Source organism: Micromys minutus (assembly GCF_963924665.1).
Source record: "Micromys minutus genome assembly, chromosome: 7".
NCBI lineage: Eukaryota > Metazoa > Chordata > Mammalia > Rodentia > Muridae > Micromys > Micromys minutus.
The window spans coordinates 51858037-51885002 of NC_137976.1; the positions used below are offsets into that span (position 1 = coordinate 51858037).

At 37.8% G+C, this 26966-nt stretch overlaps 1 protein-coding gene across 2 annotated transcripts in view; it reads right to left on the reverse strand.

Annotated features, from left to right (window-relative positions):
• LSAMP (limbic system associated membrane protein) overlaps positions 1-26966 on the reverse strand; it is a gene marked incomplete at both ends in the record, with an annotated part of 2089443 nt that overhangs the window by 264519 nt on the left and 1797958 nt on the right. For both annotated transcript variants that reach the window (XM_080918681.1, XM_080918680.1), the window contains one exon: positions 20242-20474. In XM_080918681.1, coding sequence (XP_080774807.1) covers positions 20242-20474 — 233 coding nt within the window. The remainder of the gene's footprint in view (positions 1-20241; positions 20475-26966) is intronic.

Below are 26966 nucleotides of genomic sequence, written 5' to 3' on the forward strand. Positions count from 1 at the left end.
AACACGAAAAGGAAACAAATAAGTTAGAGGAAAACATTAACTTAAAACAAGAAAAAAAAATCAATGTTTAATTGTGAAATTAAACATTTTCAATGGAATTACTAAAATTAAATTGTTCTCGTGAGACTGAATCACCAACCAAAGAGGGAGTGTGGACTGAATGTACACTCACACACACACCGCACAACCCTACATGCACATTTGTAGCAGATGTGCAGCTTTGTCTTCATGATGGTCCTGAACAACTGGAATGGGAATTGTCTCCGATTCTGTTGCCTGCTTGAGGATCCTGTTCCCTTAACTAGGCCGCCTTGTCTAGCCTATTTCGGAGAGGATGCATCTAGTCCTTCAGTGACCTGATATGCCTGGGTGTGTTGAGGAATAGGGAGGAGCATCCTCCTGAGAGGATGAAGATGGGGGAAGGGCAAGGGACATTATGAAGGGGAAAGAAGGTGAAGATGGTGACTGTATAAAGGATGAGACTTGGACGAGGGCTGTGATTGGGATGTAGAGTGAATGAATAAATGAAATGGAGCAGAAACTAAAGGAAGGGACCTCCAGGTACTGCTTCACCTGGGGATCCGTCTGGTCTGCAGACACCAAACCCTACAATGTCGCAGTTTCCAAGAAGAGCTTGCTGACAGGAACGGGGTGTGGCTCTTCCTTGGGAGATTCTTCCAGCAACCAACCAATGCAGATTGGATGCTTGGAGCTAACCATCAGACTGAGCTCAGGGATCCGGGTGGGAAAGCTGGTGGAACGACTGGAGGAGCCGAGTGAGATTGCAACCTTAGGAAGAACATGTGCTGGCCGGACTGCCCAGTACTCCCAGGGACAAGACCACCAACCAGGAGTGTACAGGGAGGAAGCCATGAGTCCTGATATGTATGCAGCATAGGATAGCCTTGTCTGACATCAATGGACGGGGAGGCCCTAGGTCCTGTGGAAATTTGATGTCACAGCATAGGGAATGCTGGAGCAATGGGGCAAGAGAGGGTGGGTGGGCAGGGAACACACTCATAGAGGCAAAAAGGAGGGAGGAGAGGGCAGCTGTCTGATGGGGGTCTTGTGGAGGGGTCACATGGAAGCTGAATGTCATTTGAAATGTAAATGGATGGAATGATTTATAAAAAAGAAAGGAAGGAAGGAAGTAGAAGAATAAATCTGTTCTGATACATTGTTGGTTTGATTTGAGCATGACCTCCATAAACTTTGAATGCTTGATCCACAGTTGGTAGAATTGTTTGGAAATTATTAGGGGGTGAATTTGTAGAAGGAAGTGGAGCCTTGTTGAAATAGGTGCAAACTTGTGGGAGGAGGTGTGTCAAGTGAGGTTGTGTTTGAGGTTCAAGGACTCCTCTGATTCCCAGTGCTCTCCTCTAGCAGTGTGGTTAGAGAAGAAGACAACGGCTCTTAGCTGTCCCTTCACTCAGCTATCACAAATCCTAATCCCCTTAAACTATAAGACACTAAACACTTTCTTTTGTAAGTTGCCTTGGACATGGTGTTTTATCACAGTAATAAAAAAATGACTAAGACATTACATATTTAAAGTTGTCAACTCTTTAATCATGATGAAAATATAGTGATTGTTAAGAATTACTGTCAAATAGATACTAATTAGGGAATGGGAACTTAAAACTCTAGTGTCAATTTATGGGAAAAAAGAGCATTTGCTTACATGTAGACCTTATTTCAAGTCATGATTATTGCAAAAAAAAAAAATAGGGGAGGAGAATAACAATTTTCAAAAATGATGATGTTCTAGCAAATTCTTATTTATAATCTTTTTTACAATAAATTCTTTTGCTCCAGATATATTTTGAAACATCTTTAATCTTGTATAATTTTCTTTTCTTTTTTCTGTGTCTTTGACTAAATTCTAGTTAGATATAATAAATGAGTCATGAGGGGAACAGACGATTAATGGATCAACCTTTCATTTTGATTGTAGTAGTAGTAGTAGTAGTAGTGGTTGTTGTTGTTGTAGTGGTGGTGGTTGTGGTTGTGGTGGTTGTGGTGTTTGTGGTGGTTGTGGTGGTGGTGGTGGTAGTTGTGGTGGTGGTCATGGTGGTGGTGGTAGTGGTGGTGGTGGTAGTGGTGGTGGTTATGGCGATGGTGATGGTTGTGGTGGTGGTGGTGGTGGTGGTAGTTGTGGTGGTGGTGGTTGTGGTGGTGGTGGTGGTGATGGTTGTGGTTGTGGTAGTGGTGGTGGTGATGGTGGTGGTGGTGGTAGTTGTGGTGGTGGTGGTTGTGGTTGTGGTGGTGGTGATGGTGGTGGTTGTGGTAGTGGTGGTGGTGGTGGTAGTTGTGGTGGTGGTGGTTGTGGTGGTGGTGGTGGTGATGGTTGTGGTTGTGGTTGTGGTGGTGGTGATGGTGGTGGTGGTGGTGGTGATGGTGGTGGTGGTTGTGGTTGTGGTGGTGGTGATGGTGGTGGTTGTGGTAGTGGTGGTGGTGATGGTGGTGGTGGTGGTGGTGGTGATGGTGGTGGTGGTGATGTTGGTGGTGGTGATGGTGGTGGTTGTGGTGGTGGTGGTTGTGGTGGTGGTAGTGGTTGTTATCATTGTTGTAGCAGTTGTTGTGTGTTCTGGTCTTTAGTCTCAAATGAAGAAGGTGCTAATGGAAATTAGTGATAACTTAAAGCAAACTCCATTAATAAGTCCTAAAGACATGATGCCTTCCTCTTTCATGACATGAGTTAAAAAAGGGTTGCCTATAAAATTAACTGAAAACCTTGAAGCACAGCAAGCAAATTCCTACCTTTTTCCCCTGTGGAGAGTTAGGGTGATGAATTATAAAATGTATTATTTTTTGTTTGAAAAAAAAAATTCCAAAGTTCAGGTATCATTGGCTTCGTTTTAAGAAGCATAACATACTGAACACAGTAATATCTAATACTGAATATCTATCAGGCTACATAGTATGAACTGCAGGTTAGAGTTTGTCCTCTATTGTAAGCACACACAGGACTGTAAGAATGATGCTCTTATATGCTGTTTGTGGAAAATAAAATGTAAGCAGAATAGGCAACATATTCTAGGCTGAAGCACAAGGCTGGCATGTGAGTCAGCTTGGAGGATAATTTACAGTCTGACCTACGGTCCTCAAGCCATGGTTGCTATGCAGTCATTCTAGTTTTGTGATTGTGAAGTGCTAAGTCCTATGAGGCAAAAAAATAACAATTATATTTTTAATTTCTGTGCAATAATACCATGTGCAAAGTGTTCAAGCTAATACACAAAACTATGGTTTCATGAGAGCACTTTATCAGACACTACTTCAAAAGCAGTGTTGGGAGATATATCTTTTACAGACCTGTGCACAGCACTTGGTTGTTTTTATAGAAAGGAAGCAGCTTAAGGTTCTGTGACCAGCTGATCATTCAGACTGAATGAGCAGTACAGGTAAACATCAGCTCTGAACCAAAACATCGCTGACTGCATTGACAAATAGAGGGTCATAGTTTTCTAACAATGAGATTGATATACCATTTGTGATGCATTTAGATTCTTGAGAATACTATCCAAACGCTTGTCGCTAATTTTCATACTGCTCAGTAACAATGGCTGTCATGTGCTGTCAGTAGCCAGACAAAGATCTGTAGTGAACTGTACTGTGTAGGTCATTGAAACCATACCCGGGTCACTGGGTTCTGCTTGGGTAAATGCAGTCTAGCTGTGGCCAGTGTATTCACTCTGGACCCTAAGCACACGCTAGATTTGTTTTTATCAGGTCATCTATCTGTCCATTTCTAAAGTTTTTAAATTATACCATGGAGACCCTAGCATCTCACACCACACTTCTCACGGGTATTCAAAGCACAAACCTGGTAAGTATTTTGTCAAGACAGCACATCCAGGTGGCTATTTCCCTGACACCTCAAATTAAATATACTCCAGGGAATGACTTGCTTCTCTTTACTTATAATCCTCCATATCCAGGGAAGCAGCATGGTATCAAGGGAGCAAACCAACAGAAAACTATGGAATGGAGTTTCCTTGAGTTGATATCAATGTGCTGGCCCGTATCACTTTTCTAAACATGGCTGAGTTGTTTAATCTCTGTCTCCATTGTTTCCTCTATGGGACAGATGATAATATTCATCCTAAAGGTTTTGTGCAAAGCTTTAACATAATGAACATATTGAATGTCTGGTACACATAAAGAATGCCTTAGTGTGCTCAGTTTAAATTAATATGGTAGACTGCATTTTATAAAGAACAGAAACTTTTTATAAAGAACTGTCTCCCAGGTCTGTGGGCCAACTTGTCTAAAACCACAGTTCTGGCACATTTGATATCTGTAGAGAACAGCTTCCTGGCACACGACAGGGTTTTTTACTGTGTGGTGAAATGTGGTAAATGGAATAAGGAACTTTTTGAACCTCTTTCATGATGACTCTAATGCTATTATTGAGGGCCCAGTCTGACTACCTTCATACATGCTAAGGAACTATCTTTACATGCTAAGGCACTGGGGTTACAAATTTAGAATGACTCAAACATTCAGTTTATAGTAAGATTTTCCAAAACAGGGCTGTTCTATAGGACAGTGCTGGAAGTACTACTGAAAAAAAATAGTCATCTCTAACTTATCATTCTTCAGACAGATGAGTTTGGTCTGTTGAAAATTGGCCATTATTTGCTCATTAAAATTCTGGTTTCCTAGTATTTTTTTCTAAAATTGCTTTGGAAAACGTCCTACTTTGGGGAAGTACAGGGACAATTCAGCTATTGAGAGCATATTTTGCTCTTTCAGAGGACCTGGCCAGGTTTCTATGACCCACATGATGTTCCTCAACCTTTCATAACTCCGGTTCCAGCAGATCTGATGCCCTCTTCTGACGTTTGTAGGCACAGAGTATGTACAGAATGTTCATACGGACAAGCAATCAAATATTTATACACATAAAATAAATAAATCTGTGAGGAAGAAAGTAAACAGCCCACTTCACAGTATCTTTTTTGCCTATCAGCCCACCCATCATTTTCAAGGTAACACTTTTAAGTCACTTTGCTATTTTTAATCTCACAGGGAATAATTACCTTGATTCTCAATCACCTCAAAATTCCTTACATTGTTCCCCTGCCTAATACAGCTTCTTCTAGTCTCCAGCCTCTCTCTGTTTTTCTATGAATATTTTATCTCAGTGTACTCACTGTTTATCCAAGTTCAAATCCTTCAAGACATACTTTTAAATTAAGCCTTTTTTTTTCCCTATTCAGTAAGTCATTCCATAATTGCTCTTTCAGAAACTATGGAATCTTACCTGTCCCAGGATCTTTGAGATACTGATGCTTAGAATGAATCAACCTGGCTGAGATTATATATCTGTTTTAGTAGAGTGATTTTGACTCCTTTTCCTCAAATATTAGTGGTTCCTTCAATGTGCCAACCACACAGTCCTCATGTCAAGGCTTCAAATTGACTAACCGTGTTTCTTTAATGTCTCACCTTCATTTTGTGATGCCAAAGTAACAGGCTCCTGTACCCTCTGAAACAGTATACAATGTGTCTGCCTCAAATGCTAGGCCATGCCTACAGACATTTCAAAACATTAAGGAATCTGATGAAAATGGAGACAAAATGTGGCCTTACTGGATAACTTGCAAATCATAAAAAAAAAAAAAATCTATAATTTACATTTTACCCAAATCAGTTCTACCATCCTATGCCCAGAGGCATCCAAGCAGTAAGCTTATACACACTTCTGTGAATGTAGACCTCATAGGCTGTCGAGGTATATAAATATGCAAATCAGAGATGTATACAGAAACAGCCTTCCAATCGGGAAGACCAGCTGTCACAGGCAGCAAAATCACTCCGAGGACTTGGCACTGGTGAATTGGCAAATACCCCCTAGTTATTGCTGCCCCATCAATCATGGGCCATTTGGCAGGGCAGCATTCTTGAACAGGCGTATTCTTCCTTTTAGCTCAGAGAAAGAACTTTCTCTAAGGCAATGAAATAAAATGCTATAAAATTTGATCCAAGTATCTGATATCTAGATATAAAAAATTCTATATCTTTCCATTATTTGAAAGAAATTGTACCACTTCCAAATAAAACAAAAGCATCAAGCTAACGTTTTGTCTTTCTTCACTAAAGAGCTGTTGGGACAGATTTTGCTGAGATATGGGTGACAAGAAATGTACAACAGGGTAGTGTGCTAATTCATTTATTAAAGACTGTTGAAGACCATCGATTCTTAAGGTATCATGTGTGAATATGAAAGAGAAATAGAATGGGAAAGAGGAGAAGATAGGGTACCCTAAAGTCTACTCCAACTCTCGTTTATCCGGAGAATGAATACAAATTTTGCTTCTCAACAGTCAACAAAGGACTGGTTTACAGGCGTCAAGGCATTCTGAGAGAAGTAAATATGTCACTGATTTTAAATAGCAGTGTTATCCAGCAGAGAACAAATCAATGGAAGTTGCATAGGTTTTCAGATGCTTCAGGATATTAAAGTACAGTCCCATTTCCCCCCTCCATAAACCATTCCATCCAGAAGAGTAATTTAAAATGAGCCATAAATCATTATCAGCTCAGCAACCAATCAGCACTCAGTGAAGTTCTACCTCTCCTCTCCCCCCCTCCACATCCTTTACTCTTTCTTGGAACAATCTGCAGTGTGTTCATTTTATTTCTGCTCACTCCCAGGTCTGCCTGGTAATGCTTTACTCACTGGCTATGCGGTAGAAAATAATACGTTTTCTTTCAGATTTAATGTAGAAAACGCTAGCAGAGACCACTCAAATTGTCTTTAGAAATGTAAAAGAACTCAGTGATTATTAGTTTGATGGTGCTCATTACATTCTTGAAATGAGTTGATAATACTACTGTTTCAAAACAGAGTGAATGTGTGTGAGTAATTGCAGACATGTCTTTCCATGCATGCAGTGGCAGAGGCTTAGAAGAACCACGAGGCATAAAGACTAGGTTTTGCACCAACCATCTCTAAGGCATAACTGAGGTGCTGCCTGGTTTGCGAGCATAGATAATATCTCACAACGTATCAATCTTCATGCATCACCAAGTATTTTCTGATTCTTCATTTTACTTATTGACTGTGATTTCCCACGTGTGCTCCAGCATGGGCATGCAAGTGTGTGTGACTGTGTGTTTGTGTATCTGTGTGTGCAGGTGAATTTGCCTGTGATTTCATGTGTGGGGCAGAAGTCAGCTAGCCTCCTCCTTGTTTGTTTGTTTGAAACAGGGTATCTCTCTGTAGCCCTGGCTGTCTTGGAATTTGTTCTGTAGAACTGCCTGACCTTGAACTCACAGAGCTCTTCTTGCCTCTGTTTCCTGAGTGCTGGGATTAAAGGCATGTGCCTCCAGCCTGGTATGGTCTTTAACCATTCTCCATCTTATTTTTTTGCACTAGAGTCTACTACTGAACCTGGAACTCAGAGCTTTAACATTACTGGCTGGTGAACAAGCCCTTGGCATTTGTGTGTCTCTGCCCCTCCCACCCCAGGGTTGATGGGGTGCTATTACAGGTTCTAAGAACTGTGTGAAGCTTTTTATGTGTTAGGGTAATCAGGGAACCAGAGTCAGGTACTCATGCTTGTACATGAAGCAATCTATTCATCAAGCTGTCTCCTCAGCCACCATAACATCTTTAGATTTAAAAAAAATCTCACACATCTGTACAATATGTTTTGAACATATTTTTTCTTCCTTTTGTTCATACCCTTCCCCACCTCTTCCCTTACTTCTTTTCCCTCTGCATGTGCTCATCTTAAAAATCTACTACATCCACTTAAAGTTTCTTTTATGTGCATGGGTGTGGCCACATTCACTGTAGTGGTTCTCAATGTTCCTAAGGCAGCAACTCTTTGACACAGTTGCTAATGCTGTGGTGATCCCCAACTATTGCTACTTCATGACTGTGATTTTGCTACTGTTTCGAATTGTAATATGAATACCTGCTATGCAACCACTGGGCCCAGAGCCACTGACCTACTGGAGTATATGTAGCATCTTGGAGTCTGCATCCCTGAAGAAAATGAAAAATCCTTCCCACAACAACCAGGAAGAACTTTTAAAAGAGACACATGTCCCTTTAGTGTGCCGAAGGACTTGGTTTTAGACAATAAACTTAAGTGACCCATGGATGCCATGTCACTTTACACAAAGTATATCCAGTGATGACTAAAATGCCAATGAATCCTGGTTTCCTTTGTCTGTCTTATTTTACCTAAGATCATATCCTCTAGTACTATCCAGGTTGCTTCAAATGAATCCTCTTATTCTTCTTGCGTAATATTTTATCTCAAAAAGGACATGCTACCTTTACCTACTCATGAATGGATCAACATCTAGGCTCATTCCACATCTCAGCTGTTGTGAGTAGGGCCACAATAAACAGAGACATGCTGCTGTCTTTTGGTCATGCTGACCTCATTCCTTTTGCATATATACCCAGAAGGGAAATTGCTGTATCATATGGCAGTTCTATTTTTAGTATTTTGAAGGACCTCCATACTGTTCTCCATAATGGCTTCTCTAATTTACATCCCCACCCACAGCGTATGTAGAAGTGTTATGTTTTCCTCCACATGGCCTCTCATTTGTGGAAGCTAAAATGAGTTACCCTGAATATAGATGATTCTTGGAGGCTAGAGAGGGTGTGGAGGGACGGAGATTGGCCAAAGCGTGGTGGGGTTGTATCACTGCGTGCTTCATGCATGTGTTAAAATACACTGAACTCATTCAGTACGTACCATTAAAGCAGTTAATTCTAATCAAAACTATTCATGTTAAACTCCAATAAGAACCCATGTTATTTCCCCATGTAAAATCTTCAGTCAATTTTTATCACAGTTTGAATCCCCACACACTCTCACAAAAAAAAAAAAAAAAAAAAAAAAAAAAAAAAAAAAAGGAGTGGAAACAACCCCTAAGCATGCAGCTAAGAACTGCGGAGCTTGGCATCCCCTCTTGTTCTCATCTGTCCTGTACCCATGTGCCTGATCATTGCCAGGTCCTTTCCACACGTTCAAGTTCTGCCAGCCTCTACTTTTTCACACCCCATGGCTGGCTAGCTCTTGTTTCACACTTTCTGGGGGAGCATTTCTTTATTTGGGATCTGGTGTATGCACATATATAGGAAGGAAAGTTCAAATAATACCTTGGGGGTGGGGAACAACCGAGAGTCACACTACTCTATCATATCACTATTGAGCGTTCAGAAGACTGAAGTCAAAGAATCCTGCTAGCCAGAGCTGTATTACAAACGCCTAGGAACTCAGTTCAGGATAGTTCAGAAGACAAAGAAGGCATAAGTAGGTCAGGAGTTTGCTTTACGTGGTAGGATGCTTGCCTAGCGTGCATAACTATGTAAACTGAGCATGTGCTAATGATTGCAATCTTGCTTATGATCCCAGCACCCAGAAGCAAGGTAGAGGAAGGAGGATCAAGGTTCAAGGTTACCCTTAGCTACAGAGAAGGTGTGTGGACATGACAGTTGGCTGTGAAAAGGGAGTAAGAGAAAAATAACCATAAACAAATGATAATTATTAAATCTGGGAACGAGTTACAGAGACATAAAGTGAAGAATGTGAGAAAGCATGGGCCACGAGAATGTGTTCACTGATTACAAGGTGGAGAGATAAAGTGGAAAACTTAGAAGTAACCCAGTTTTTAAGAGGGCACCATAGCATTATTAGAAATAAGAATATAAGAGATTAAAAAAAGAGTTGCTTAAAAGCAAAAGTGACTCTTGACTTTTTAATAAATAAATAAATAAATAATAAAGTGGCCTATGGATGGAGCATACTTATAAGGTAGTGTAGTCTAGCAGCCTGAAAAACAGGATCAAGGCTGTCTTGGCACTAGAAAGTGACAATTGAATGTCATAGCTGTTATAGCTAGTAATGATGAAATAATGAGCAAAATCTGGAAAGGAAATATAGATGCTGAAGATTGTATACCTGAAGGAGAGCCAGAAGACATAGCAAGAGAGGAAACTCGGTCTTAGACCTAGGGAAGGATTTCAGGAATCAAAGAAGAAAGATGTTTCAAGAAAAGGGAAGTTTGTTAACTGGGCACTGAGGGGGTCAGAGAACAATCCAGAAGGCAGGCTCATTAAAACAGAAAGATGGTGAGAGATCACAAATAAGGAATATAAAAATCAGTGTAAAGATTATTAGAAAGAGTAAAATAAGTTGCGTTAGGTCATTGGATATCCTCAAGGGATAAAAGTAGAGATTTATAGGAACCCAGAGGTTTTAACCATGGCTACTTTGACTAGAATACTCAGTGATATGGTTTGAGGTACCATTTTCTGCTAACATTTCATAGGCTTTGGTTTAGAAAAGAAAAGGCTATTGTGAAAATAGCTCACAAAAAATAGCTAAAGAAGAAAAACAGAAGAGCAAAAACTTGACCTTAGGTATCATGAAGTTGGGCGCTCTGACCGTGGGCTGTGGACAGGCAGATAAAGCAAGCATGTGCTTAACTGAGCATCCCTAATGCCCTGATTTAAAATTTTGTATTCAGTCAAATTAGAAAATTTATACAATGATTTCATATGTGGCAATTTTCCTTGAACTCAGATTGACACAGCCCTAATGTCAGAACCTCTGTTTCATTCATTTTCCTCAAGGCTTTACAGAGAACATGTAGATGTGTGTGCGCAGCCATGTCTTACTATCTATTACTATTTAACATGAAACATGCCTTAATAATTTTAGGTCTTAATCACTAACTTAATAATTTGAAAACAGACACTTGTACATTTCTTTCCTCAGAGGAAAACAGTCAGAAAACTATAAATGGTTCAGTGGCAGAAGGGTGAATATCTGAAGAAAGAAAACAAAATGGAGACAAGATGAGAAAAGAACCCGAAAAACAATTTACCTTTGAATTTTTCTAAATGGCTCTCCTTTAAAAATCATGCATTTATTATTTTGAGAACTTCATTGAGTTTTTTGAGTTCTAATATTAACATATTAGAATCTGGATAATATGAAGTTTTACTTAATGATGGTAGAATTCCCAAGTCATTATACAAATATCACCTGAGAATATTTCTTCCCTTTGTGGTCCTATGATATATAATGAGTGTATAACATAGGAGTACTTTCTTATCTAAGTTTGCAAAACTTGAACTCACAAAGAAACTACTACTCTCTACACATTTTAATCATTTATTAACGTGTTTTTATAATTGGGATTACTAGTGAATATTGAGCCTCGTGACACAGACAGGAATTCATCTCAGTTCACATAACTGAGAAGGACACATGGAAAATTATGGCCATACATTGCAGAAGGTTATGGTCCATGCAGCATTTGAAATGGAGATGCCACAGCCCTTATCACACCAATCTGGCCCTGGGTCCAGGCAGCAGCAGAGCCTCTGGAGTGAGACCATCCCCATAGAAGCACAATGGTTAGGGCCCCCATTTGTTTATGTTCATTCTCTGTGTGGGGAAATTTCTTTTGTCAATCACATTAATTACTTCTAAAATCTTAGGTGCTAGATTTCAAACCTGCCCAAGTTTTGAGGACAGCATTTTTATTTCAGATTTTACAGTGCGCGAGAATGTCTGTGTATTCCCACAATAATGACCAACTGAGTCATTTCCAAACACAAAGAAGAGGTCTGGAAGACAGATAGACTTCAGAATGTCCATATTAATAATATTTCTCATAAGATATTAATCCCAATGACATTCCTTAATTTGTCATTCTGAATGTTTAGAGCATTTTCCATAATTTCCTTTAATATTTTTGATGACCGTATTAATAATGACCTCTGTGTACAAAAATCCTGATTTGCATTTCAGATGGTTTTCTTTTTACACATTCTTAGAAGTGGAATTGCTGGGTCAAGTGACAGAAATGTATTTTTAAAACTTTGATAGATGGGTCTGCGTTACCCTAGGAAGGTTTCCACTAATTTACACTCTCGACGGGGAGATAAAAAGTGTCACTCTCTCCACTCTCTTGTCACTTCTGCTGTGCCCAGACTCTTAACTCCTTTCTAGTGTTACTGGCTTAGAAAACAGGTGTTTACACTTCTCTTTGCATTTCTAAATCCATGACGTTTGAATAGCACTCATTTTGGTCATTTCTTTGTGTTCTTTTCCAGACTGAAGTCTATGTTCTCTATGCTGAGCTCCCTAAATTTTTGAGAACAATCACAATTAGTGAGCTTAATGACACCACATGCGCTTTGTCACTTCTTTGTGTTGTCCCACTTTCTCTTTTGATTGTTAATGAGATGAATTATAAACATATATGTATTTATAGTGGTTGTGTTTTAAAATTGCTTTAATGCACTATTGGTATTATTTATTCTGAATTTTTTATTTTATGCAACCATTTTAAAACTACAACGTTAACTATAAGGCATAGAATGCAGCGAACTGCCATATACTCCTATTTCAATTAGGTTTGTAGGTTTCCTGTTCTTGACTTTTTCACAGAATATCTATCACATCTGACATATGCAGCACATCTCTACCACCTTTCAATTCTTGCTGTAGAATATGCTTCCCTGTGCTTAATAATTTTTGTTTCGACTTGCACTTTGTAAGCATCATCACTAAGTGAAGGCTGTTGCCCTCTCATTGCCTCCTGTGTTCTGGCACATGACACAAATTTATGTATCATTTCTGGTAGCGTTAACATTGATCACTTGGATAATATGGTATCCAAGGGTTTTCAATCTCATTCTTTTCTCTCTTTGTAGGTAACATTTTGTGGCTACCTATTTTGATACTGTACTTAAAAAAATTTTAAACATATTCTTTCCAGTTTTAGAATCCTTGATACATTTTTGCCTGAATTAATTATTTTTGTAAGGAATTCCAAATAATATTTACCACATTCCAACATTACATCTGCATTTATTATTAGTCACCATTCTGAGAGTATAATTTATAATTTTTATTTATTAACTATCATCTATACTTTAATATCAGAAGTAATTTATTTTGAAAGGCACATGTTCTTAGACATGGCTGACGGAAGCCAATGAAGCTGCCTGCCTTCCATATGTTCTACAAATTTCATTATTATTTTAGTACTTTCTTATACTTTTGTTCAAAAGACATCCCAGGCTTATCTCCTGCTTCTTTTGACCCATTTGTTCTATAAGCAACCTATGATTTTGTGGCAGAAATGGTACTTTCATAGTAACATCTGTGGATTATGGACATTGTGGTGTGGTGTTAACATTCCATGGCCTTCCCTCCATCTCTTTCTCTATCTCTTTCATCTACCTTAATTTCACAAATAAACACTAACTACTGCAGTTGTATTTTTTCACATCCGTTTTCTCCAGGTTATATCTCTCTATTCCCATAATTGGAAACTGGGCCTCATTATACTTATTTTTCAATTTACTTACTCCGGAGTTTCTGTCAAGATACACTGGATTTGATGCTAGGATACTTCATTACAGGGATGCTGAGCCCTTCAGAGATGCTGTCTCTCTTGGGACCCTCCTCACATGGATTATGACCTCGTCTCAATTGCTCTCTTACTAGCCTTAATACATTTTTTGGTACTAAAAAGAGAGACAAGAATCTTACTGACTTTTGTATTCTTACTTTGTCTCTCACTTAAGCCAAACTAGGAGTTCAAGGTTAGAGACATACTCTATCATTTAAAAGATCATTAAAAGATACCTACAATCCTTTGGATCCAAACTGGCTTAATGAAATTGCCTGTATTTGTTAAACTTATATGCACATCTTTAGATGTGATGATGTGAATTAAAAAATGTTGTCTTCAATGTTTTAGAAGAGGACAGGTTTTATTTCTGTTCTTCAAAGAGAATTCTCTCTTCAGACAAATGCTAAGACTGTCTGCACAGCATGTTCTGACACTACTGTAAACTTATTTTCTTTTATTTTCATTATTTCTCTTAGATTTCAAAATATATTAAGGGACAATGTATTTTGGATTTGTGTATAGGTGTAGAATATTTATTTAATGTGGTCAGGTGTATGGGAGTTGAAGATACAGAAGTCTTGAAGATACTACATAAATATAAATAGATATAAATAATGTATAAAAATACAAGTAAATATAAGAAAATGAGATTGACCTGGATAAAACTGAAATTATATTATCAGTTACTACAAGGGAAATACTGGATTAAATTGATGTGCAATAATAATCCCAATTTCTTTCTTTCTGCTTTTTTATTTTTAATTTTCTCTTTTACATTGCCTATCTGGTTGTTGACTTGAATAGCAACCTACTAGCAGACGATTATGATCCTATTGTCTTAGGTAGTGGTGGTATATGACGTTTATCCCAAAGTCAGGTAGATCTCTGAATTCCAGACCAGCTTGGTTTACAGTGAGTTCCAAGACAGCCAGAACTATTACACAGTAAAACCCTTTCTTGAAAAACAAAACAAGAACAACAATAAAAATTAAATTAAAGAATAGGAAAACTGATCAACTTTAACATACAGGATACAAATGATGATCACATCTATTGATTAAAGATCCCAGTAAAACCAACCATGAAAGCCATTCAAACCAATAAAAATGTAGAAGTCTTGTTCATTAATATTCTCTTAAAACCAGAAGAGCAACAGGTTAAATTCACTTACCATGCTTGAGTGCAATTTATTTGAAGTTGAGTAAGTCATAATCATGTATTGAAAAGATTATCAATGCAGTATAATGTCCACTAAGGAAGGGAAGGAGAATGGAAGACGGGGAGGAAAAATATAAAAGAAGACAAAAGAAAGACACTGAGAAAAAACAGTGCTTTCTCCAAGCTCTGTGATACATTTGATTAGCAGTAGGGGATGCTTAAAAGAACTAACTGTATAAGAGACTTCTTAAAATTCAAATTCTAGAAATGAGTCTCAGACTATTGGTCATTTAAAAGAGCAATAAATTTAAGGTTTCTTTTGTATGTCTATATGAACACTCTAGAATTAATGAGATAAAGAAAATGTATTTTTTTATCAGCAGGGGTAAGAAATCAAACATTTTCACCTTGCATTCTGTCTCACTCTCAATATTTCTCACAATCATATCACTTTAATTGAGGTGATTATGCAATAAATTTCCTGCCAATGATGTAAACATTCCTACTTAGGTGTGATTTGAGTCATAGTGGTAAGAAAAATTTTAGACTCTAATTTATATTATAATGAAATGTATTAACCTATTTGAAAAACACTTCAAACTCCAAACTGTTTTATTAAGAGTATCCTATTTTTGTGATCTGGTTGCTTATTTTTAAAGGTTAACTAAAGTACAATAACATAAAAAGTGGAAAAGCCTGAGCATAGAATAGCTGTTCTAACACTGGTATAAATCTACGATTCATGCATTTTAGGTCTGTAAGTTGAAAGCCGAATGTGTTGGTTATAATTTGTGATGTGTGGGTATTTAGAATAATGTTGCTTTAAAAATATTATTGTGTTTATATCCAAATACACATAAAATTTCTAAACTAATATCCAGTTTGAGCCTATTACTATCCTAGTTAAAATACCTCAATTCATCATTGTATTTCGTTTTATTGTTAATTTTTACTATTACAACCCTCTACTACTTACTCTGCTTACTCTTTGATGTAATTTTATATGTCACACAAGGAAGATGAACTCGAAGAAGACAGGGAAGCCTCCCATTCTTAGATCAGCAGAATACTAGCTCTTGATTTGTGTGCATCTGTATGGCTAGCAGGGATAATGAACTTGACAGTGCTTACCCACACCCAGGAGTCTGGTTTCATGGTTCTAGATATGAGTCTCAGGCACCAGCTCTTTGATTAATGCAACAAACTGAAAGGTTGAGTTTACTGCCGATTGGGCAAGGATCATAACTAGAAATGAATTATGTTGGCGTAGCACACATGCTTCCACTGGTATTATGTTCAGAAGACTAAAAATCTATATAAGAGCAATCTTCAGAAAAAAATGTATATGTATATTAGTAGCAGAAAGGATTTCATTTACATTTACTTCCTTACTTGTTGATATTAAAATTGATGTGTTCTTATTCTTTGTTTCTGGACTCTATAAAGTAGCAGGCACAGACACCAAATATTAGGGTTTACATAGGGGTCCCTGCACTTATTGAGTAAATGCATGTTTAGATTTGGGTAACCTTGGCTTTCTCTGAGAGAATATACATTCACAAATAATCACAAGTGAGCCTAGTAGTCAGTACTGACTTATGCCTTTGCTAGGCCAGACTTTATCCTGTGCCATGTTAGGAAGCTATATGTAGCTGCCAGGTAGACAAAGAAAGTTTATTGAACCGCGTACCATACTTTTCCAGAACAGGATATTTTATAGGAAATTAATTTTATAAATCAGTAAACACATTTTCTGTGAGAAATAGTCAACAACGTGGAAGATACTGAAAAGCCACTGGCACATTTGGAATGTGTGAAAGTTAAACAAACAAGCAAATGGTTTCCAGGGAAGGAATGAATAAGGAGAAAAAGACATTGTAAACACTAGCAAACATACAAAGGGGAATATTTTGAAGAGTGGAACAGAACAGATAGGTATGGAGACCGGCCATCTTTCTAGGATATTCTATGGTGGGGGCTTTCACGGCCACAGCACCTAAGAAACTCAGCATTGGTTTGTGCACCTCACATTCAAGTTCACTCTTTGGCACATTTGCAGACATGATCGTTTAAATTGGTTTAACCCTGCAGCGCTCTTTCCTGCTTCTACAGATTCTTATAATCATTTTAGGACACTGGCTCTCTATTTTTCTGGCCTACAGTGGAAGCCTGCACATCACTTGAAAACTTCTAAAATCATTACTCTAGAAATTACTCATATCTACCAAACCAGAAATGCTAGGGAGGCTTTTTTTTTTTTTTTTTTTTTTTAACCAATCTAATAAGTCATCTAAGTGATATTAAATAAACTGCATTTGGTTTTTGAGTTTAGTCAACCATCTCTATAATGGTAGGAAAGAATGTAAAAATGGGCATTCTTTCCCAAAAGGAGAGACCCTATGTAAATTAACATTTGTCCCAAATTAAGAAGCAGTGGGTTAAAGCAGCTACTCCATTCTGGGAAGGAGAGGAGTGAGCCTTAGAGAAATAATGGAGAAGAAGCCACAACATCACCATCATCACCACCACCACCACCACCATCACCACCACCACCATCACCACCACCATCACCACCACCACCATCACCACCATCACCACCATCACCACCATCACCACCACCATCACCACCACCACCACCACCATCACCACCACCACCACCACCATCACCACCACCACCATCACCACCATCACCACCACCATCACCACCACCACCATCACCACCATCACCACCATCACCACCACCATCACCACCACCACCATCACCACCATCACCACCACCACCATCACCACCACCACCATCACCACCACCATTCACTCTTGTGGGGAATAGATGATCCCCAGACATCAAGTGGGATAAGAAAACACATGATTTAAGAAACTTAGAACTGAAACCTCTCAATCTCATCTCTATCTTGCACGTGTCCAAACTGAGCCTTAATGAAATGAAGTGGCTTACTCTGAAGTTAACTCAAGTAGGATGAGGAAAGCTGAGATTTACTTCCGGGAACGTGTGGCTGTAGAACCCACCTTTTGATCGCCTTTTCAGTGTTGTCTCTCAACACCTTTGAGCTAAGGGTGACCTCACTTTGGGTCAAGAAAAATAAAAGAGCTTTTGAATGAATACCTAAGGTGGTTTGGTAGAGACTCTGAAGGGTGATCAGTACGGAATGTGATTTTAGCAGCCAGAGACTGATTAAAGAGGAATGAATGCCGCCGCTACCGTAGGATACTGGTTTGTTTGTTCTGTACTAGGATTCAAACCCAGAACCTTCACTTCAGCTCCTAGAAGCACAATCTTTGATGTAGTGCAATACTCTGGAATGTTCTGTTGTGGTGCAATTAAGGAATATGTGAAGCGATAAAATCCTTGGGAAAAAAAGAGATCAACGCTATCATGGTAGATTACCCCGGTATCCCTCTCTATGATCCAGACTCAAGGAAGAGACAATCCCTCCTCCCTCTCTAAGTACAGGGTGCTTTTCTCTCCTCATGTGATTAAGATGGAAATATGATAATATTTGTAGCAAACATAAACATTCTTCAAACCCTGTTATAAGAGAAGCAGAGGCCTTGGACAGGTTTGCTGATGACATTCAATTTAAGCTTTTGTTCATAATAAAGTTATCCATGTCTACTTACTAATATTATTCAAATTTCACGAGAGAGTGAATAAACACTACTTGCCTATTAACAGGCTCCTTTCTGTTTTTAATATTAAATTAAAGCTAATTTAATTTGCATTTAGTTCTGGTTCTAAAAGCGTCTCATCATGACTTTAATTGAAGGAAACATGAACACATGTGGGTAAAGGAAGGGATTTTGAGGGCTTGGTGGTAAGGACTTAGGCCTAAATACAAATCTCGGAAGCAGCTGTTCTTACGGTCATAGCCAAATGTTTTAACCCAGTGGAAATGTTTCCAAATCCGACTGTAACTCAGCTACTTCCCAGCCTTGGTGACAACCCTGAGCATGAAGCTGTTATTGGCAAGTGTTTCCTTATTTTGAAACCAAGCTTTTTAAGTCTCAGATATTCAACCATATTTTGTTAAGGACTATACACAATACATAATTTGGTCTGTAGGTACCTTTTAATAATAATGAAGGCTGAAAAGGTATTAAAATTGTGTAATAGTTTCACAATCAAGTGATTATTTTTTTTTTTTGAAGAATGATCTATTATACAGAAATATATAGATAAAGCAATGATTGGCCATTAAGTAACATTTGCTCTGAAGATCCTTTAGTATAAATAGATTAGTTTATATGATTGAATCAAGTGGAAATTTTATACTTTGAGACATGTGGGTTTTGTATGTGTACGTGTGTGTGTGTGTGTGTGTGTGTGTGTGTGGGCACACGAGTATGCATGCCTGCCTGCCTGTCTGTCTGTCTGTCTGTCTATGAGTGCTGGTTTGTACTTTATAAGAGTGAGCAACGTAACCATTTGACATAGTCACACATCACTAGATATATTTAAGCATAAAATGGGGAGTTTCCTGAGATCCCAACACTGGTGTATCTTGTTGTATGGCTCAAGAAAGCATTTGCCACTAATCTGCAAGAAAATATGGCCGTATTTGGAATTTTATAAATCATAGAAATGCCTTATCCAAGGAACAAAATGAAGCTGAAGTTGTCAGTCATTTGTAAATGGATCCCAATAAAGTCATATGACCAGAGGACTCTTTTATCATGTAGACTTTGATATATTTCATTTCTGTTTTAGTTTACTAGTGAGAAGATCTGGGAAAGCAATACTTTAAATGTTGTGATAGCTTGTTCCCTAAGACATTAGTAGTAGCTGTAGCCTAATTTTGCCATACCACTGACTGCATTTAGAACACTGACAGGAACCCTAAGGCCATGTTTACTTTGCATTAAATTTGCATAAAATTGTAAATCAAAAATATAGGAACACAGCCCTAATATTTATCAATGTTTAGGTCTTTTTCAACAGATGTATGAAATCTATTGGAGGTTTGACTTTGCCTGCAATAAAACTGTGTAAGTAATCAGCTTTGTTTTCAAGGGAAAGGGGACCCAAGAAAAGTCACAGTGTATGGGCATATGTAGATGCTATTTAAAAATTTTAATCCTGTAAAACCATGACTCAGGCATGCCCCATTATTTCTATTTAATCTAGAAATAAAACTTCCCCTATGACTTTATAGAGCCCAAACTTTAGACTGGTTCACAATAACTTGTTAAATAAAGATACAAGCCACAAAGAAAGGCAACCAGGTGAGAAGGGGTCAAGGCACCTAGGGATTTTTATTTTCTTAAAAGCCTTTTACTAGCACATAAACAAATAATTAATACTGATCTTTAGGGCAAAATTACATTCAAAAAAACACACTTTGTTAAACTCAGCAAAGCATCTAAATGAAATAAAAGTACTTCCTAAGAATTTAAATATAGTGTACACTTATGTACAGCTGTGGCTTTGTTTTATGTTTTCTTAATCAAAGATAGAACAACTGAAAACATATCACCACATCACCAGCAAATTGGCACATGGATCTTCCTAGATCTTTTTTTTTTTTCTCTAAAGCCATCTTTTAGAAAAAATAATATATACTATAGTGCTTTTTTTTTTTTTTTCAGGACAATCTCTGCCTAAGTTTCACAGCCACTCCCAGGGCTCACTCTCTCATACCACTGTCCCCTTACCTTGTACGATCAAGTAAACTTGAGAGGTCTTGGGCTCATGCTGTGTCTGAACTGAGCATGTGTAGGAACCTTCATCATAGACATCCACCTTCTGAATCCGGAGGCTGTATTCCAGAGCATGGCGTTTCTCCAGCTCGACCCGGGGGTCCAGAGACCACTTGTCCTGTCCAGCGAAGATGATGCCAGAGCGATTCAACCAGGCCACTTTCGAGTTCTTGTCTTCTACCACACACCTAACGGAGCAGAATAATTCCATTAGTGCTTCGCCGTTTCCTTCTCATCTCATTCTCTCCGTAACAAGGCTCAACAAGACCCATCAAGGCAAATAATTGCAGGTGTAATCAATCATTGTCATGAAATTTCTGAGAGTGCTAAGTATGTTCACCATTTTTTTTAAGAGCCAGTCACCACCCAGTGTGGAAATGTCATCTTACTAGATTTGATTCAGCAATAAACAACTGGAATGTGAGTTACACAGCCCAGTAAAGTTAACTGACTACCGACGTCCGACCAGATTTTCTTCTTCGTGCTTCAGAAAAGGTCATCACACAAAACTCCAACTGCTGAAGTGTTTCTGCGAACCCTACAACTGATACTGTAGCACATTCCCTGCCTCTCAGACTGAGTTTATTTGTCCATAGGACTGACCTGCAGCTTATAATCTGTATTTGAAAGAATTAGACTAGTGCTCAGACTTCACTTGTGACCCTGATGCACTTGAGACGCTCATGCCCTGACAGCAGACCTGTGTGAATGTGTGTTCAGGGGTGAGCAGACAGGTGTTGTATCAAGAAAATCAAAGCAAACATCATCTGCTTTATGTTCTTTTCCATCTGCTGAGAGTGACAGGCTTCTTGACAATGAGTTTGATACCAACATTTCTGATCATATTAAATAAAGCCATATTTTAGAGGAGATACAGAAAACAAATTACTACTCCTATTCAAAAAAAGATAAGTCCTAAATAATAGTACAAATACAGTGGGTGTGGGTCTTGTGTGGTGTGTGTCTCTATCTCTCTCTGTCTGTGTCTCTCTGTTTGAGAGAGAGTGAGAGAGAAAGAGAGAGAGAGAGAGAGAGAGAGAGAGAGAGAGAGAGAGAGAGAGAGAGAGAGAGGAAAGACATTGATTTTCTTTAATTTTATGCTTTCAAAGTTGGACTATAAAAGAAAAAAAAAAACACTTTCTCTCCATATCTCTATGGCAACATTTATGCCTACCCTACAGGAAGACAGACCCAAGCCCTGTGAACAGATGCAGAGCCAGCTGCTCAACATTCTTAGACATAAAACAGGGGCAAAACTTTCTAGGACCCTGACAAAAGACAATTAAAACAACACATTATCAAATACAAGTTTCCTCCAGAGTGGAAACAGAGTGCCCACACCCGTGCACGAGGAGGAAGCATGAGGAATCCCAGGTTGTCCACACTTGGCTCTGGAAGCCAAACCACATCTTTCATAACAAGAAGAGACATACAGTCACTAATATACCCTTATCTGCAGCACAAAGGCCTTCCTACCTTACTGTGTGCAGGTGAATGGTACTTTTTTTTTTTAAAGAGTAAAATGTAGACACATTGCGTGGCACAATGCACAGGTCTTATATTTCTTCCTTCAACAAACAAAGCTCATTTCATAGGCTAGGTGATACTTCCATTTTACAGGATGGGTTTTTCTCAGCCACACGGATGTTTTTAGGGATAACTACACATTTATTTTTCAATGTATGGCTATATGGCTACTTTACAAGGACCATGGCACTTCCTTCATTGACAGGTAAGCTATCCCCATGATATTTCAACCCTACGGCTGCCTACCCATAATGCCTCAGCAATACTTGTCCATGATTGCTCTTTCCTTCCAGATTGACTACTGTTTCCATTTCTTTGGCTCTGAGTAGCATCAAAAGAATTTTTCTAGTTAGAGTAATTTAGACTCAAATGATAGTATGTTGTCTGTCATCTGCAGCACAAATAGAACTGTAGAATGTACACACTGATCTTTGTGTTCTTTTTTATTTTTTGGAAAGGATGAGCATGAACCTGTCTAACTTTATTTTAAATCTCCAAGCACATGTCTCTTGTACTTTTTGTCATATGCATAGAACACAAACAGCAATAATCAGGGTTACTCTATCATAGAGAAGTACTCTAAATGTCCTTTTGTTCAGAAAATGGTGGTCATGTGTTTATCATAATGCATAGATAAAATAAATGTTGAGAGCTCAGCCACAATGTGCCCATGTACAAAAAAAAACTTCTACACCTAAAACTCAGGGAATATTTTTAAAGAGAAGACAGAAAGAATGTAAAACCCCAGGAAGTTTGTCATTGTGTCTCCAATAAATGACAGGGAAGCCATCCTCGTAAGAGTTCAACAATATGGCAGCCTAACCTTAACACCTCAACAATACTGCTTCCTAATCAGAATCTGCACAATGACAATATCAGTGGGCATACTAACCCAGAAGGTGGAAATTTCACTGGTCCAACCCCAAGGTAAGGAACTACAGCTAGTTAATGACTACAAAGACAGGGCACATTAGCTTCTTCCAGAGGAGAGCCTCTAACTGGTTATGCAGTACAGAGTTTCAAATGCTGAAGGTTTATAAGTGCAGCCCACACCAAAAGAACAACAATAATCAAACAAAAGAAACCTGTCAGTTTGAAATGGAGTTGGAGGGTTAGGAGGACGTTGGGAAGGCAGGTTAGTGGAGGTGGCGTGCGAGTGGTTAGAGGGGAAATAATGAAAGTAGGGAATGATGTAGTTATAGTTCCTTTTAAAAGTTTTAATAAATAAATAAATAAGAAATGGACCCAAGCCAGTTTGTTTTAAATGCTTGTACTAATTATCAATTTAATAAATGCATTTTAGCATGATTCAGCTGGATATTTCCCCAAAACAAAAGTAAAATAAAATAGGACTTCTGGAACTGCTTTCCACACCAGCTAGCATGTTTACAAACGCAGGGAAAGGTCCTGTGGCTGCTGTGTTCCTCATCCCCATCCCAAGCCCTATAAAATCTACAAATAAATTGGGCCAATTTGCTTATCGGCATACTGTAGAAATGCTCTGTCAGGTTTTTAGGATCTTTTGGCATTTTAGAAATCTTTTTTTCCTCCATGGAAAAGATAAAAATCACACACATCATTATTCCAAATTATCTTTGGAAAGTGTACTGATCTATCTTACCTAAAGAAGCTGCTGAGTTTTTCAGCAGAGCTGTCAGATTCATACTAACACAGCAACTGTAATTATGTTTTGTGTGATGCTTTGCCATGACAATATACATACCATCTTATTTACCAGTCTCCCTTGGGACTCTATCCTTTATATTTCGAAGTTAACTCTTAGTTGCAAACAAATGAAGGGTGTGTTAAAATGTTCTCACGTATCTTACTGCCTCACATGATTATTTGAACATCAAACAGCAGAGAACGAACTAGTTAGTGCCTTTTAAAAATGTTAACAAAATTACTTGGTCAACTCTTTAAGGTTTCATTTGATGATGTCAAAAGACCCTGACTAAGTGCATTCTCTATAGACTAGAGAACAATGCCTCCACAATGTAATGAGATTTTTTTTCTGATGAAAAATGAGCAAATGCTGGTCCAGAATAAATATATTTTTTTAATTTAAGAAAGGGAAAAAAAACTTGATCTACGGTGATAACTAATTTAAAGTATAAGCTGTGCACATAATCAAAAAATACAAAAAGCTAAAGTATTAATCCTAATTTGCCTAATTCTGTGTCTATTAAAGGAACCATCCACTGAGTAATCGCATGCCACATGGCTGTGCAGAAATGAGGATGCTAGTGCAAATGAATATCCATCATTCACTGACTTGACAAGTATCATGTGTATACATTAAGGAAGAAAGTTGACTTATTTAGCCAGGGATAGAGAGTGAATTAGGACTCCAGAGCTGTACCATCATGTTGTTATTACAATGAATTACTGAAATTCTAATGCCCTTTGCATACAGGACAATGTTGTAGTTCAGAACATACACATAATGACTTTATCAATCAAAGTGGTTCCAGTTAAAACAGAAAATATGGAAATTATAAGGTCTGTCTTTTTTATGTAAGTCTCCACTTAATTGAATGCTTTCTCAGTGAGCTCAGGCAAATATTATTGCAACCAATTCTGGGATCAACAAAGACTGTATTTAAAAAAAAAAAGAATGGTCAAATCAAGAATAGAGATAGGGCTAGAGATTGTTTTTAAAAGTTTGGTAGCATTGCTGCCTGGAAACTGAGGCCATGGGGCAGTAAGCAAATGATTCTTCTCTAGGAAAGCCTTTTAGTATTTATCCCTTTCCTCTGGATGCTACTTAGAACATCCTCAAACTCCACATTGTAGTCCAGTTATTTCAAGTCATATGTTAGTAAAGACAGTGAGTGACCCAACAATTCACTGAAGAGACTTAGAGATTTTGCATTGTGAACACCATCTACTCAGGAGACTCTTTCAGCACTGTAGAATTAAAACTCTGAGTTTAATTTACTACTTAATGTCCTATTAGGCCAACTATCAAATTGTTCTTGGTTATATAATACACAGAAAATAAGTCATTAACTATCATTTAATATGAAATAAAATTATGCAATAAAAATAAAAGTAACATTTTTGTAAAACTCTGTTGAACATATTATTAACTGAACTTGAAGGAAAGTCCCTGAGGCACATGGATTAATGGGTAAAGGTGGTAGTGTTTCAAGCCTGATAGCCTGAGGTTAGGAATATATATATATATATATATATATATATATATATATATATATATATATATATATATATATATTCCTATATACAGGAATAAAAAGAAAGCCAATCCCACAAAAGTTATCCCTAAGCTTCCACATACATACAGTAGTATTCATACACCCTATATTGCAAAAAGATACACACACCCAAATTTAATTATTTTAATGTTTACAAAGGAAACAGATAAAATTATACTTCTTACTTATTCTTCTGTATTAGTCATTTTTTGATGCTGTGATAAAACACCATGACCAAAAGTGACTTGTGGAAGCCAAAGCTCTATCTTTGGCTATGAGTTCATAGAGAAAGTCCATGATGGGAGGTATGGCAACAAGTGACCGGTGCAGGAAGCTGAGAGATTCCATTTCAGCCACACACACGGAGGTCAATCTGGAGTTGGGGGAGTTTATACAGTTTCAAAGCCCAGCCCATGTGACTCGCTTCTGTCTGTAAAGCTTCAGTTCCTAAACATACCATAATCTCCTCAAACAACTAGGGGACCAATGTTCATGAATGAGCCTATGGGGGTTGTTGTCCATTGAAAGTCCCACAACTAGGAAGGAATATCACTTATAGAAATAGTTTGTATTGCATACAAACAAACATCATAAAAAACTAGCAGAAGAACCAAAAAATGTTGAGTAGGTTGCTGCCTGAAGTCTCCAACTTTTAAATAAAAGGTTCTGGCTACAATATTCGGTATATCTGAAATCACAAACTATCATAAAAATCAATACATTCATAAACCCTGGGTTTCTGCAAACACTTTAGGCCAAATGTTAAGCACAGTTACATGAATAGGAACACTGACAATAGCATTTTTGTTGTGGAAAGTTAGTAATTATACTTCTAAAACAATAAAAAAGGAAATGTGCAGCCCAATTTTCACTAATATACCAACAAGTTTGGTGACAAAATTTCTTTCATGTAAATGATACATTTTTAACTAGACTGAAATGCTTAATTGCTAAGTGCATCATTACATTTTTAAAAGTATCTTTGGCTAAAACTTTTACATTTCAGCATTTATATTCATCTAAGCATAATTTTATATGTTTTCTACTACTTATTGGACGAGTAGACCCTGGTCCTTCTTAGTTAAGGTAAGGATAATAAATATATTTAGTCTGTGGCCTATTTATACGAATGCTTTTATATTTCAACATAGGGTGACCATGTCACTGGGTGGGTGAGTGAAGGAATTTTTCTTTCTTAAGAAATGATAGACGAGTGGGTTCTAAGCAAATACAATTTGTGTCCACAGATGACACTGGTAATACATGGTAACAGTTTTTGTCACAACTGAGGAGTCTTTACTACTGTTATCTTAAGGGGAGATAGCAAGTGTGTTGTTATACATACTTCAGTACACAGGGCAATAACTGCACAAAAAGATATGTCCTGACAGAATGTTGACAGAGTCAAGGGTGAAGAACCTGAATTTGGTCTTTACCTTTAATTCTAGTGTCTAGAATTACAAGGTAGCTATCCCCAGTGCAGTGGCATTTTCCAAAAGCACATTCCTCATCTCAATACTTACTATATAAAAACTGTCAGAAAGAGATCAGAAGTTTATAACAGAAACACTGCATTGAGACAGAGTGATTCTTTGCTCATAAGTTAATAGTTAAATTAATCACATTTTAAAATAAAGAGATTTAAATACCCCTAAGGCAACAGGGATGATATTAAACCTGACCTGAAATTATGCACGGTTTACTGTATGCACTTCTTTGCTTACATTCTGGAAATGTGTGCCATCATTATGTGTCAGTTGTAGGTAAAATGTATTAACACAAGAACGGGACATGCAGGTGAGATGCTTTACTTATAGCTGTGTAATGATATAGTCCTGTGCATTGCACTGTGGGTAGTGAAAGAAAATGGCCTAACTTGTTTGATGTCTAGTGTATTTTTTTTAAGAAGCTATTACTCCTCAGTGTTTGACCCTC